The sequence below is a fragment of the Gymnoscopelus microlampas genome, assembly GCF_963454915.1.
Source record: "Gymnoscopelus microlampas genome assembly, chromosome: 18".
Classification (NCBI taxonomy): domain Eukaryota; kingdom Metazoa; phylum Chordata; class Actinopteri; order Myctophiformes; family Myctophidae; genus Gymnoscopelus; species Gymnoscopelus microlampas.
The window spans coordinates 34588883-34605044 of record NC_139955.1 but is presented as its reverse complement, the minus strand read 5'-3'; the positions used below and the strand labels follow the sequence as shown (position 1 = coordinate 34605044).

The window sequence follows — 16162 nt, the reverse complement described above, 5'->3', positions numbered from 1 at the left end:
ATCCACATGCAGAGCGTGGGAAAGACACAAGGAGGAAGCGGACGTTGGAGCAAGAGGCACCCTGGAATTGTTCTGGCCGGTAGAGGTCACGGAAATGTGACACGCTACCTGAGCAAAGATTTCTTAGCGAAACTCCTTGTGTCATTCAATGTCAAATGCCATCTCCAATACCATGCAGAGGTAGTACAGCGTAAGGAGAGCTTTGTTTCTGAATGCTGAGAGAATGGGGGATTCTGTCAGGCGTTGAATATGTCTTGCTCCTTTATTTTTCAATAGTGCATATTAATTATTTCTAAGAAAAACATTTTTATGGTGTCCTGTCAGCTATATTATTGGGAATCTAAAATTCTTAAAACACTCCCCATCTCCCTCATGATTTGTAAATGAGGCTATCCGTTGTTGAATAAGACCCTGGAGAGATGAAACTCTAGACTTATAGGCTATTGTTTTAGTCACTCAAGTATTAAAATACTTGTATTGTTTTAGTAAATGGAGTAAATGTCAGTGGCTTTGGGTAGGTTGAATACACATAAGCAATACAAAAACACAAGGTGGAGAAAATACATTCTTATTTTAGGTTCCCTTTCATAGCAATTGTAAACCTGAAATGTTATAATAATACGTAATACCTAGCCTACACCCCAAACTATCCAGACATTTTTTGATCCAGTATTTCATGTGGACTAATCTCTCAAGGGTAGGAGTCTATGCTCCAGCTAATTTGTCTTTGAGTTTTCTCCACTGCTTTCACATTTTGAGATGGAGTGGAAAATGGGAGCAATAAGAGGTCGTCCAAGTGCACTCGCCATGCATGCGCGCGCGCACACACAGCTCTGATATACATACATGAGGGATTCTATAGGATATTGTAAACTATTAAGCAAAAGTCTATCAGTTACGCTGGGAGGTATTATGTATAATGTTGGTCCTTATTGCAGTTCTTAACATGGGATGATATGAGCATCCTGTCTATAACTATTGATAATACACTCTGAGCCAGCAATATATTTTGTTTTAACCTTGCATGAAATTTCAATTTCGAGGAGCTTCTGTCTGTTGGCTAGTCCTAATCTCACTTGTTATGGAACAAGGTTAGGAATCTTGTGCTGGAGATATCTCTTGTTTGCGATGCTCAACTCTGTATAACCTGGATTTGCCCACCCATCATGGCCAGATGTTACTTTATTTTGCTTTTTTAAAGGGGAGTCTGGGGCATTTTGTTTCCAAATCTCAGAAGACTTATACACGGCTAATAAAAAAGGCACTCTTTAGCTGTTGTCTTAACCTTGCAATTGGCAAAGTGGAGGGGTTTCCAAAGAACCCAATGTCGGGTGAATTCAGTCCGGGACTTGGAGATCATACAGACCAGTCAGCTGTAGTACTCTGGCCACTTCTTATTTTGGCAGGTGCTCCCAACTCTTGTCAACGGTATCAACCCAATGTTGTAAACCGTTCAGCAAGGTTTAGAACTCCTTATGAATTTGTCTCTTGTCTGTTTGTCTACCCCTGACATAGGCAACATATTGTACCATGAAATGACAAACAATAGCACAAAGAGCAGTAGGGTAGCTGTTTTGTCACACCTTAAATCCCAATAGTTGTATGACAATAACAGATTTTCTAACTTAAACATTTAATTGAAATTGTGTTATTTTCAGTGAGGGACTATTGTATGGCATATATATTGTATTTGGTTTTAGCCAATGAACTTGACAGATATAACGGTATGATTGACTATAACCGTTTTTTTACCTCACAAAACCATGTTGTCTCAACTATGGGGAAAGGCTTTGTAATGGATAATGGTTGCTCAGAATATTGCTATTTCTCTTCTATTGCTTTTTTTATTACTTAGGTAACAGCAAATAAAGTAGACTTCTTTTAAATGTATTATTTGTAAAAAATAATAATGATAATGATATAAAAGACGATAATTCTATATTCCATTGTGTTAGTGTAATTCACATTATTAGGCTATTATTATTATTAGGCTAAGCTGAATGTGCACCAACTCCCAGGCACAAAGACAGGAAACTACTCTCAGTTGTCCACTTGCTGGCTACCCACACACTAGCTACTGTTGCACTGCTGTATCCATGGACACACTCCAGCCTACAGATGATTCATCAGCCTCTGACCCCGCTCTCTTTAAAAGAAGTAGCCTCCCTGTCTGTCCTTTCTATTGCTTTTGTAGTTCACATTTAGAAGTACAAAGAAATGGAGTGGCAAGGTTAAACAAGTGAGTCATTATGCTGTATTGTGTTTTTACCTTGAAACACCAAAAAAAGATCCTCTCTCCGCTCACTCCAGAGACTGTCTCCCTGTTTGATGGTGTGCCGGAAAGTACATCGAGATGATGTGTACGCACTGCAAAGGAGTAGGGAATTCCGTACATTATGCCCAGCACTTGAAGGGTTGTGACTTGGGGTTTCCGGTAAAAACTCAGTGATAGTACAGTCATATCTTACAGTAACAGTGGCTTTTATTACACACTTGCCCAGGAGAAATCACAAGGCTGCCGACACACGCTCATAACCTTACCATTGGGTCATTGAGATTCCGTTTTTGAAAACAATGGTGTTTGGCTTGCCCCAAAGCAAAAAAATTATGGCTGGGCAGCCGCAATGAAAGTTTGACTTAAATCATTCCAGTGCTCATTTAGAATTGTATGTCCTCTAAGTGGAAAGCTATTAAACTAAATATGATATTTCCATAGCTTACACAGATCTGCACTTCCAGGTGCTTTTGGAAACTACAGTACTTGCATAAAAAAACAGTTGTTATCGACTAGTTCCATGTAAGCTTTTTTTAGTTACAGAAGGCGTAAATGAAAAACTGATGATCAACTTAGGATTTATATATTTATTTCCTAACTTGGACAGTTTGGTTGGAAAAACTCTCCGGGTTAGGATTTGCTGGATGTTGTTTGGAGTCCTTGTCCTTTCGTTCAGACTAAATATTTGTATTGAATTCTCTGGACCACAAACATTTCAGAATAGCGCAGAGCAGATCTTGGAGTACAACATTGCGTGAAGCGAAAGTTAAAGTCTTCATTTCCGGGCTTGATGTGAATCTACTGCATATGTTTGCCAAACATATGCAACTTTGCAAACTCCAGTGCCCTGTGCTGCTTCCCATTCTCATATGCCACATGAGGACAAGGGCCTATAAAAGGAATCCTAGAGAAGTCTAAGGCCGTGTTTCAATTATCATCTACAATTGTATGCTCATGATGACTGGCCCAAGAACCGGCCAATTGTCTGAGGTATGGAAACTTAGCTTGAAGTGCCTCTCTCTCTTTTTCTCTCTCTCTTCCCCCCTTCTCTGTTTGTTCCATGCCTGTCCTCTTCTTAATGTCTTCTAATGAGAACCAGCCCTGGACCCCCCTGAACCATCACAATAAGCACCGTCTCTGCCATTTTTCAGCCGAAATGCTGGAGAAATTTCAGCACACAGCTGTTTTTGGTGGTGGTGGTGGTGGTTGGGGGGGGTGGGGGGGCTTGCTGAGGTCAGCGTTGGGCAGCCATTGGGGCAGGTGGAGGATTTGATTGCGGGGGTTATGGGTGTAGGGAGACAGGGACCGAATGGAAGGAGAGGGGTCTTTTAAGTTGCCTTGGGGGATTCACTCATCTGTAGTGTGTTAATGTGGAGACATACTGGCCTGGTTTAAAGAGATGGTTTGCCCACTAACAAGGTCCAAGGTCAAGTTGTAGTTGATGGTAAAGTGTGCGTGTGTGTGTGTCTTTGTGCGTGTGCGCATGCACTTGCTTGTTTTTCAGTACACAGTAGTGACAGAACAGAGAACACAGATGTTACATGCACAGTCACGCCGACGGTACAGTGACACACTCTACCTAACCCTAGCATTTATTTCACAACTCTCCAGGATCAAATTCATAGTCATTCTGACTAAGCTTTTATTTCCAGCAGTTTAATTGAAGCAACTTGCTGGTAGTTTCCAGACATAATGAGAGACAACTGGGTATCCTATGACAACAATCATATGGCAATTTAGTCACGACAAATGAGGACAGACCAACAACAATAAATTTGGCTATAAACGTGCAGATTTTATAATCGTGTTCTTGGATCAGGATGTTAGGCTTACATTAATCTAATATCACACTGAGACAGCAGTACTGTATGTGGTATTCTGATGGGAGCAGAATAATATGAAAGAACACAAGCCAAGTCCCTTCCCCTCCAAATAACCTTGGACAATAAAACAATGATGCTATAACATTGTGTGAGGAAGTTGATATTGAGTGCCAACATTGGCATGGTCAGCTCATTCTTGTGCAGCAGCTGTTCAGAATAGAAACACATACTGGGGTCTGGGGTGTATGCGTGTGTGCGCGTGTGTGTGCGCGTGTGTGTGCGCGTGTGTGTGCGCGTGTGTGTGTGTGCGTGCGTGCGTGCGTGCGTGCGTGCGTGCGTGCGTGCGTGCGTGTGCAAGCCCAGGTGAGTGCATGACAGCCAGGGACTAAGCTGTTGTGTAATTCTATTGACTTTCTCATTTCTATGATACTAATAACAGTGCCATGCCACAATCATATCAAAAGAGGGGATTTAATAAATGTGTCACGACACAATGATGGGGCTCCCTGCAAACAGCCTGGGAGAACCCAGTGAAAAGAAGGAAATCGGTCTTGGGTCTGTCACACCTCTAGGACAGCATGGAGAATGACAGCGTTTCCTTTGCAGAGCCCAGTGCAAAGGACCTATCGACAGTTACAGCTGGTTGTAAGAAGTAAGAACCCGCCCATTCAGACTCCCTTTTCCCCTTACAGATGTGAGATTAGCATCCAGAGCTTGAACAAGGTCACTGGTAAATGCAAAAAATCTAATGCATGACAGGTGCATGTGTATAGTGTGCAGTGGGGGTGGGGTTGTTATATAACTGGGAAGTAAGCACCCACACAGCTGGGGGTAGAAGCTGGTTTTGGAGGGGCTTATCTGGGTCCACACCCGGTTCACCCTGGGACTGACCCCTCTCAGTTGAAGGTCACGACTGTACACCGTGTCCAACTCCACCATCTCTCTCGCTCTCTCTCTCTCTCTCTCTCTCTCTCTCTATCCTACACATACTGATACACGCACCGGCACTGCTCATCAGCTATCCATTCAGCATCCTGCCTTTCCCAGTAGGTACCGCAACCCCCTACAGCAGAGAGACACCCGCGTAAGAAGCACAGGCAGACCAGCACAAAGTGAACGCACAGGTTGCACAGATTCATGGGAAAATGTTGTTTTTATAAGGATGTGGTTCAAAACTGTTCAAGTGACACTGTAAAGATGTGTGTGTGTGTGTGTGTGTGTGTGTGTGTGTGTGTGTGTGTGTGTGTGTGTGTGTGTGTGTGTGTGTGTGTGTGTGTGTGTGTGTGTGTGTGTGTGTGTGTGTGTGTGTGTCTTTGTGCGTGTGTGTGCATGCACTTGCTTGTTTTTCAGTACACAGTAGTGACAGAACAGAGAACACAGATATTACATATGCACAGTCACGCCGACGGTACAGTGACACACTCTACCTAACCCTAGCATTTATTTATCTCCAGGAAACAACTCTCCAGGATCAAATTCATAGTCATTCTGACTAAGCTTTTATTTCCAGCAGTTTAATTGAACCAACTTGCTGGCAGTTTGCAGACATAATGAGAGACAACTGGGTATCCGATGACAACAATCATATGGCAATTTAGTCACGACAAATGAGAACAGACCAACAACAATAAATTTGGCTATAAACGTGCAGATTTTATAATCGTGTTCATACTGATACACACACTGGCACTGCTCATCAGCTATCCATGTGTGTGTGTGTGTGTGTGTGTGTGTGTGTGTGTGTGTGTGTGTGTGTGTGTGTGTGTGTGTGTGTGTGTGTGTGTGTGTGTGTGTGTGTGTGTGTGTGTGTGTGTGTGTGTGTGTGTGTGTGTGTGTGTGTGTGGTCTGTCCCTCATATTGTGTTTTGAACTCCAGATTAAAAAATAACGTGTCTTAAAAATCCGCCCCTCCCATGTATGTTTCTGCAGGACTTCTGGGCAGACAGAACTTGCCAGCACCTATAATGCTGCCCTCTGAAAATCCACAGATGCACCACAGCGGGGGATCGCTCACAATCATGTGCAGGTAACTCCAAGCTCACAGTGAGCTTTTAGATCTGCCATTTTCGCTTTTTTCTTTCTTCCTCATTCAATTTTTATAGATTTTTTTTCAGAAGGAATCAAATACACATCTCAAGCAGTGTAATCAACATAATTGAACTCCAGTATCCCCCACCCTTCTCCCTCTACCCACCTTTCATCATCCCATCCCTTCCCAACCCTTCCTCCTTCCACCATCCTATTAATTGAGCAACACAACACAAACGCATCCATTGCATCATTAAGTCAGAAGATCTTTTTTTGCCTTTTTGCTATTTTTGAGCATTTGTAGAAAACGATTTATAATGACTGTAATTACAAATGTTCAAAATAAAGCCAGATTGAAAGTGGTTTAAATTTATATATTTTAAGGGATAGAATGTGCCTATGTATTGGGAAATTAGTGCGCACAATGTGCTGGTATATTGAATTAAAAGATAATTCATACATGTTTGTATCGTTATAACTTAATAGTAACCTAACCTAATAATAACCTACTTATATAATGTTTGCATAGTTCTAACCTAATAATAATGTGTGGTGGTCACATAATCCCAAGGCACAGCTGGACGTGTCTCAGTGCACACCAGCCTGCCTCGGCACAACCGTTTGGGAACCACTGGACTGGGTTAACTTAGCGTGGTGGTGGTCCATATTTATCAATCTGATGCAATATACCCCGGGGGACGGTGGAACCCCAGTGTGCCACGTACACGCATTTTGTTAAGCATTTATGGAATCTTGCATCATTGTGTAGCCATGCCAGGAATGCTAAGCTAAGCTGCACACAGATCTATCTAATAATGTAATGTTTCCCTACAAGGCAATGTGCTAAAAAAGCCCTGGCCCATACTGTCATGGGTTCTGTCCCTGGATGAGAGCTTGAGGTTGCTTGACCCAAAGTGCTGCAGGCTAAGGCAGTGGTATGCGAGTCATGTTTGAAGCTCCTCTGGGATCTCTTTTAATGACAGCTTTAAAATGAATACTGTGTGGAAATATGTGTCAGCCGAGCACATCGTCCTAAAGGAGGCATGTTCCCATGTGAAAGTTTAAGTTATCAGATGACTCCAGATTATCGTAATGGGCTCTCGAACAAAATAGGCTTCAAAATAAACACCGGTTGAGAAGACGTGAGGGGCAGAGAGCCAGCTCACCATTGGGCCGAGTCATTTGTTACTTTTGTTTTTCCGGAGAATACTGAAGGACATAACGAAACTGAAGATCAGCTGTGGTTTTGAAGACTCATGTCTGTGGAATTTCACTCGTCAATACGTATCCCTTCTGATAATTCAATCGGTGATGACTTGTTTTGATCAGTGTTTTGTGTGTCTGTGTACGTGCGTGTGTGAGTTTGTGCATTTGTATATGTGTGTGCATGACTCTGTGCTTTACATGCATGTAGGCAACAGTATGCATGTGATTTTAGTAATGAACCTAGTTCAGACAAAAGATTTGTGACGAGACAAACAGTTTTAAGTCCAATTTATACTTAATCGTACAGTGGTGTCAAAATAGCAGATCTACAGGCTCACAAGTCACAATGCGTTGAAGCATGAATCAAACATTAGAATATTGTGGAGAAAAATCGCAGCAGTCTGAATTACGCCTCAGAGCAAAATGATGGAGAGGTTTAATGAAATAAATGGAATACTGACGCAGCAGTCCCATCTCTCAGCCTTGCTGTACTGTGTGTGCTTTAATGTCTGTCAGGGGCTCTGCTCGTCTGCACTGGAACCTGCCCTGGCGCTCCGTCACGTCAGATGAGGTGTCTGTGAAGGAGTGTGAGCCCAGGGTCCACTCCCACTGCAGCAGGCTGACCGTCAGACACCTGCTAGCCAACGACACAGGCCTGTACAGCTGCACATACTCCCAGGACCATCCGGACCATGTCAGCTCCGTCTATGTCTATGTCAAAGGTGAGAACTCAACCCAAATGTACGGATACGGAACCCCCGAGTCATTAGCAAAGTATGTGAAAACATGAACAAGAGTTCCATTCCAGTGAGAATAACAACTGGCTCCATAAAATATAACATCGATAAGAACCCCTTTTCTAAAAGGCTTGTTTGTTTTCCATCCTTTATTTTGTTGTGGTTTTTGTGCAAAAAAGTGCCATGAGTTCACTGGAGCCTCTCAATAAAAGGTTTACGCAGGGGTGATTTTCAATGGGCCGGTACCTACATTACAGTGGGGTCTACTGTGGAGTGAGCCAACACGTAGAACACGTAATGGCCAAGGCTCAGACATACTGTAGTCACTGAGCTGTCTGATGTTTTCCTGGATGATATAAGAGCTGGAGCACATCCAGCCCTGCAGGAAAGAAAAGAGAGTGTGTGAGAGAGACTGTGAGGAGGCAGAAGTTATGAGAGATCCTATACCTCATTTAGTCTTCAAGACATTACATTAATCATGTATGACAGAGTATGCAATTTATGCTCCCAAATGTGTGACTACAGCTATTAGCAAGGGGCAGGGAATGGTATTTGCTGGCGCAGAGCGCTGAAGGCTGAAGGAGCCCAGCTCATTGTCTGAAAGAGGGAGAGATTGAGCGATGAAGAAGGGCGTTCATGTCTGGAGTGGAAAGGAGAGCGTGATTGCATGGGAAGTCCTGCTCATTTATTTCCTGTCCTGGCTACTGTTTTTTTTTTATCATGTCTCCTGAAGCTCCACACTGCATCACTTACCATACTTTATGATTTAAGATCATCTATGACGATGACACGATAACCTGTAGCACTAAAGTTCTTTTGACCTCTATGTGTACGGTACAAAAATAAATATGAATTTTTGTATTTTGCTTATTGAAACAGGTGTGGACATTGCTGGGTGAACTAAAGCTTTGATGAAGTCCACCTCTTCTTGGTTTACTGTGTGGGCTTGACTCTCCCTCCCCATGCTATCTAAACGCCCGAACCCCCCCCAACCCCCATGTTTAGTCTAACACACTCTTTTCAAAGCCCTTCAAGTGTTTATTAGATCATTTTCAATGTTTGTTTTTCAAATATTAGCCCCTTTATCACACGGATACTGCTTGACCTCCCACAAATCACTCAAGTATTTGTCAGGCCGTGACGTTCCCACAGCAGATGTTTGATGGCTGGTTGCCTAGCAGACTACAACAGCCCTGACTGCGCTATCTATCTGCCCTCTGTTGTTAGATAGAGTAGACGATGCAGGGAGATTCTATTTGATCTCTGTGTGGAATGAACTGGTTTCATTGCCTTGGTTCAGTTGCACAAAACAAAACAAACTGAGCTACTGTATGGCATATTAAAAAAACACAATTTGCTCTGCTTTGCATTGAGCAAATCGTTTCAATGTGCTTGCAAAGGACAGCCATCCTAAAGAAAGGAAATACATTGGGTAGATCTGCTTTGAAATGCAGCTCCCAATTCACTACTCTTTCTAACTTTGTAATTTTCAAATTCATTCCGCAGATCCCGTGCATCCGTTTGTGGTACGCCATTTCCCCACTCCCCACGCCTTGGGTATATACAGGGATGAGACCCACCTGGTGGTCCCCTGCAGGACCTCCTCTCCTGAAACAGTTGTAATGCTGCAAGGGGTAAGAACATACATTAGCATAAATGTGTATGATGTGTTTATTAGAAAAGTGCACATCCACTCTGGTAATCAGGTGTAGGACAAATGGAAGATCAGCATAAAAAATATATATACAGTCCACACACACACTGTTATTGCAAGTTCAATGTTTCGATAACCTACCGTACTGCAAGGATCTTCTCATCATTATCTGATTTACACATTGCTGTGTTGCTGCGAGGTTGTAATAAATGGTGTTTTAATTTAACCAAAGAAATCTGTGCGACTAATATTCAGTGCTGTTATACTGTAGGTCTTTTTTTGAATGAGCCGGCTTATTTTCACGTGAAAGAAAAAGCCTTCCGTGACACAGGATTTGTGTGACAGTGCTCAGCCTTTGACGTCACAGTGTTTTCAAGGCATCCTTCTTTGTCAGGTTTGTACAAAGAAAAAAAAGATCTCCAAGGGTAAACACAGGCTGCCTGTACTTAAGGTTTCCCGTCCTTTTCTCACACCCTTCATGCAGTCAGATACTCTGGCATACGGAAACGGACGAGGTTGTGTGGGGGTGGGGGGGGGGGGCTGACAGTAGCCAATAAGAGAAGCTTAGGGGCCAGCGAACGGAGTCATCCTGTCTGCTTCCTCTAAGAACTGAAAGGTGTTCCAAGAGTGCTTTTCTCAAAATAGACTGGCCGTCCAAATTTAGCTCCCCTTCTTTTACAAACATCTCGCTCAGGAAATGCAGTTGGTACACACTGTGTCCAATCAGAGGAAACAATAGGTCAATGATGCCCCTGAGGGTCATGAGGGCTTTATTTGAAATTGGAGTGGAGGAGCCTTATGATATGCAGATCACAACGCCGCTTGTCCTGTTTCAACAGAGCTTGAGATCCATTCCAAGAACCCTGGTCCTTATGCAGCATGAAGCTGGATAAAGTTGCCCTCTGCACAAATAGACATCTGTGTTGTTTTGTGTACACAGAGGTTGATATATGACTGTGTGTCACAGCGCCTGGCCACAGACAAACACGTCTTATTCAGATGACCAAGATAGTGGCTGTGTGACACGGAGCTCTACGACATTCCTCCTTCCTGCATCGTCTCCTTCCTTCCTTCCTTCCCTCCACTTCCCTCCTCGGCTTAATTATTTTGGCCTGAGAACAAACAGCGATTAGAGCTTGGCCAGGCACGTACATACACTACACACACAACCCTTTCAAAGTCTACAGCACTTCGTGTTCCACTGCATGAAATCCCAATTAGACCTTCACTCAAAACGGGCGATTGTCCCCCCACTGAGACCAACGGAGCATGAGCACCTCCTTGTGAAAATGAAGCTGACCACGCGATATAGAGCACAGTCCACCTGGCCCAGCGTGGCCCCTTGTAAGCATACCGATCCGTTCATATCAGAGTTCTCAACGGGCCTGAAAATTAAGGCCCGGCCATAACTGGGCACTACTGGGCCGGCCCGAGGCTCGGCCCGGCCCGGACAATTAAAAATACTTTTAGGCCCGAAAACCCGAAAAGGTGTTGTTATGTGCTTAATGTCCTCAAAGTCACGCATCCAACAAACTGAACAGATTGGATCTTCCGTTCCAGAGATAATGGCCAAAACATCTTGAAACTGGCCACTTTCGCCGATTTTCGGTTGAGTTTTGGCCATTGCCGCCCGTTTTTCTTTAATAACACGGGCTAGGAAGGTCGGACGGCAACAAACCAGATGCCTGAGTAAAGTTCACTTTGAGCTGCATCCAACACATCCGCTGCCATTTCCGTCGGCTTACCGTTAGGCCGCTAGGGGCAGTTGAAATTATTTTTTGGGGGGTAATAGATTTCTTTTTTTTTTTTTCTTCGCGGAACCCGAGGTTCGGCCCGACCCGACTAATTAGCATTTATGGCGGGTAGGGTTCGGGCAGAATTCCAGAACTCTAGTTCATACAGTCACTGGTCCTGACAAACACCTCTGATGGTCCACTTGTCTCTCTGTCTACAGCTGCCTCATATATCGGAGGAGGTTATGCAGCGGATGGAGTGGGACCCCACCCAGGGCTTCACCATCCCCTACGGCAGGTACACCATGTACAACCTCCTCACCTGTGTCACCAGGGTTAACGGCCACAACATCGAATCCAGATACATCCCCCAGAGGCTAAGTGAGTCCGTAGACCACCTGACTGAGTTCAGCCAACCGATTATTCTAATATATGATTAGAAATCTTGAATATTATGTTGTTATTATGATCTTCTATAATTTATTGTATACTTTTTTCCCCCTTTATTTATTTATTTATTTATTTATTTGTTTACAATACACCTACCTATAACGCTTTTCTCCCCCATTGTACAGCTAAAGTTCTTACGAATGTGAAGATTACCCCAAGCCGTGTCAGGGTGTTGGTAGGGGATACGCTTGTCCTTAACTGCTCGGGAGAGACCACATACAACGGAAATATCAACTTCACCTGGGAGTTTCCAAAGAGGATTGTAAGTTCTGCACCCTTAATACTCAGTGGCCAACAGTGTAAAGGCTGGAACACACCAAGCTGTCTTGTCCTGACTATTACAGACTATGTCGGGAGACTAGATTGGGAGAAGTCTGTGTTAAAAAGTGTTAAAAGTTGCTCCTGCACACCCTGCAGAGACTAAAGATGAGAGTCATTTGATGGCATTGCTTTGTAAGTCTCCTACCATAAGGGCAAATACATGAATGAATAACATTATTCCATTACATTAAATCCCTCGACTGACTCTGTAATGAATGCAGCTCTTTGAGTTGTTGAACACACTCCTGCACTGTGCTGCGTTTTACAAGTGAGTTTTGTTTGTCTGCAACATTGACATGTTCTTTTGCCAGTGTGTGTTTGTTTGTGTGTATGTGTGTGGACGCTGCCCACAGTCAGTGATGGAGCTGCTCCGTCACAAATAAACTCACCTGCTAGAAGAAATGGTCTCTGGCATGAGAAGTTGATTAAATGCAACACGCGATCATAATGATCTCTCCCTTCCCAATGCGTTCCGCCAAATTTTCAACATTTGAATCAAGTGACCGACCCACACAGATGCCTTACTACCACTTATGATGCAGCACATTAATGACAGATTTTCAGACATTGGCTGTCTGATGGCCTGATGGCCCGGCCACCCAGCGACCCGACGTTGGCTTGGTATGTCAGGGCCTTAAGACTCTCGGGTAACTGCTGATAGTGAATGAATATGTATTATGAGAGAGCAGAGCAGAGTGTTGCTGTAAAACACTTCCCTGAAGCATCTATAAAAGACACATGGCCACACAGATTAAAACTGTGCTTATGCGTGTTCTCAATTCTGTGTCTGCAGGTGAACCGGAATCACTCTTTGATCAAGTCGAGGGATCATCCAGCCAAGGTCTTGGTGATGAGCAAGGCACTAGTCCTCCACAACATCACCATGGAGGACAGGGGCAACTATCGCTGCAAGGCTGAGATCGATATTCTCAAAGACGCCACAGCCAAAGTCATTGTTTTTGGTTAGTGGATTTAGGTCACAGACATTACACAATACACATACAGGAAATGTCAAGTTCAAATTGAAATGTATCATTGTCTGTGTACCCAAAGTAAGATGCTTGTGTTAAAACATGTGAAAATACTGTAAATGAAAAAGAAATTAAGCCTGTTCCTTTTCTACTCTGATGATACACTCAGCAGAGGCTGTTTTGTAAACTTTACCCGAACATGTTTCAGAGCACCCGTTCCTCAATGTTTCCTACAAGCACGAGCAGACTCATATGGTCATTGCCAACGAGGGCAAAAGGAAGCTGGTGCTCGAACCAAAGATCAACGCTCTACCACCGCCAGATATATTCACATGGTAAGTGAAGTTCTACAAGTGAATCTAGTTGTTGTTGGTCTTATTCCCAAGTAGGTTTCTCTCAAGGTCCACAACATGACTGGTATATGGAATAGCAAAGACGTTTTTGTTGTTGTTTTCTTTCCATTTAGTCACATGGTGTAAATTTCTGTATTGTCAGGTACAAGGACGGTGTCCGCATCAATGCTAATTCCACCTGCTACGTGGTGGCAGGCTCCAGTCTCAACATCACGCACGTGCAGGAGAAGAACTCTGGGGTCTACACCATAAAGCTGGGCAACAGAGAGAAGGGTCTCTACAGGAACCTGAGCTACACCCTGGTAGTTAATGGTAAGCCTGAGCGTGTGCAAACGCCCCGGTAGTAACTGCAGATCCTGAGGAAATGAGGCAATAGTCCATATTCCCACAGTGGCCATTTTGCTCTTTGTTGCTGTCAGGTAGAAACCTTGTATGACCAAAACCATTACTTTTCAGGAAATTGATTTTTTTTGTCACTTGTTCTTGTTAATACTTTGATTGGTTAAAACTCACACATAGACTTAAGCACTTTCACTTTAAAAACATTTCAGAAATAGAGCTAATAGCTGATCTACAAGCTCAAGGTCTAAAAGCTTGTAGATCGGCTGTTTTAGCTAATTTTGTGAGACAATGTTGTATGGCGAAGTAAGGCATGGATTTACGAAAAAAAAACATAAAAAGTTTAAATATGGAGAATACAAGGTGTCTTCCTGACAGCAATGTCTTACATCATACTCAAGGGTTTGGGATTGAGACTGCCCCAGCACCGGTGCCCTCTGTTCCTTTTAGTCCAGCATGCTGGCCGGCAGGTAGCAGCTCCAGTATGAGAGGAATTTGGGGGCTTGTTGATTCCAGGGCTGGATTGACGTAGCAGGGGCAGCTGGTGTTGATTATCGGGGCTCTTTTGAAGGGGCTTGGCGCAGTGTGTAAACGGCCTGGGCTCTCCGTTCTGCACGCAGACTCCAGCCGCTCGAGACCCCCCTTAGACTCCAGCATTTATTTGCATCCTCACCATGTGTATATATATACAGTACGGCTCGTGTAAACAACAATGTTCTGTACATTTATGTATACAGCTTGAGGCGAGCGGGGAGCGTGCTGCAACTGCTGCATTGTTATGATGGCTTTGTCTCCAAAACCCCGCGAGTGCCAGAGATGGAGGAGGATGCACGTTGCGGGCTTTAATAGTGTTTTGGCGTTATGGATGGAGACTAGAATAACCTAGAGTGAGCTGGCTGTTAGAAAGCAGGGGAGCATGTACCACATGTGTCAGTTACTCCAAGCTGCCTATGGGGGAGCAGAAACTATTTTCACTGCATTCTTTGCACATTATCTAGGAATCCCAATGCCGTGCCAGAAGTGTAAAGATCAGCCCCCTTCTGGCCTGTATAAGCTTTATTTATGGTCCTTGACTGTCCCACTCAGCAAAACATATTTTTATTGCATTGACAAAAAAAAAAAAAGCTCAAAGAAGAAACAAACAAACGAAATGAGGAGACTCCTGGTAACAATTACTGAACTATTTTAAACATCGTTCATCAATTGTTTGATGTCGGCCCAGTACTTCGGGAACATGAATATGTGCTGTGGTCCTTGTGTGGGTAGGGAGAAGGGGGGGGGGGGGCTGCCCGAGGACAGCTGCAAAAGAGAAACCATATCAGTGCATAAAGCTTACAGCAGAATGATTAAACGTTTGTTAGACATCTCCTCCTGAGGTGGCACAGGGATCTCTGCCTGTTGTTGATTAACTGGCTGCTGTGTTCTCCCACACGGTTGATCCACTGACCCGTGCATGGGCCACATGTGGGCCAGCGGAAGGGTCACTGTCTGACCTACGGCCCCCCCCTGGCAACCGCTCGCTGTTCCTCTCTGAGACTTCACAGCACAGTGTCCAAAGGACAACTGGTGTCATTGGCACCTCTTTTCATGGCTAATCCATCATGGTTGTCATACTTCATTAAAAAGACATTAAAGAGATTTTACAAAGAAGTGGTGGCTTAGAAATGGATGGACGCAAGATTGGCTTATCTCCCTCTCTTTCTCTTGGTGTGTGTGTGTGTGTGTGCGCGTGTGTGTGTGTGTGTGTGTGTGTGTGTGTGTGTGTGTGTGTGTGTGCGCGCGTGTGTGTGTGTGTGATGTATGTCGCCTACAGTGAAGCCAACTATTTCAGAGGGGGAACTGGCCTCTCTGGACGTGCAGCCCCGTACGTTTGGCAAGCAGTACCAGCTGACCTGCACCGTGTACGGAGTGCCCCTGCCTAACGTTACCTGGCTGTGGCAGCCCTGCCATTCAGACCCAACGCAAACTAAGTGAGTCACCACTTTGCTACATTCATCACATTCATTATCACCCCTCTATGATGATACCAAGCCATTTAGACCTGAGGCCGATTCTACCAATGCCTTCTAAATTAGCAGTTCTCACACTTTCAAGATTTACAGAAGATGTATGCTGTGAGCTTATATATCTGCAATGTTTTAATAGCCAACGCTAAAATCTAAAATGACACAGATGCTTTCCCGGTTTTAATGGGTTAACAAGTTTACAGAAATGTAATAATTGAATGGTTGATATGTAGGGCCAGTTGTGCAGTGTGCAGTGACTTCAATCTC

At 44.0% G+C, this 16162-nt stretch overlaps 1 protein-coding gene across 1 annotated transcript in view; it reads left to right on the top strand.

Moving 5' to 3' along the window:
- Positions 1-16162, top strand: part of kdrl (kinase insert domain receptor like) — a 53164-nt gene that overhangs the window by 1839 nt on the left and 35163 nt on the right. Inside the window, exons 2-10 of the mRNA XM_084041528.1 lie at positions 6027-6123; positions 7848-8053; positions 9575-9702; positions 11677-11836; positions 12031-12167; positions 13020-13188; positions 13406-13532; positions 13693-13862; positions 15703-15859. Coding sequence (XP_083897654.1) covers positions 6027-6123; positions 7848-8053; positions 9575-9702; positions 11677-11836; positions 12031-12167; positions 13020-13188; positions 13406-13532; positions 13693-13862; positions 15703-15859 — 1351 coding nt within the window. The remainder of the gene's footprint in view (positions 1-6026; positions 6124-7847; positions 8054-9574; positions 9703-11676; positions 11837-12030; positions 12168-13019; positions 13189-13405; positions 13533-13692; positions 13863-15702; positions 15860-16162) is intronic.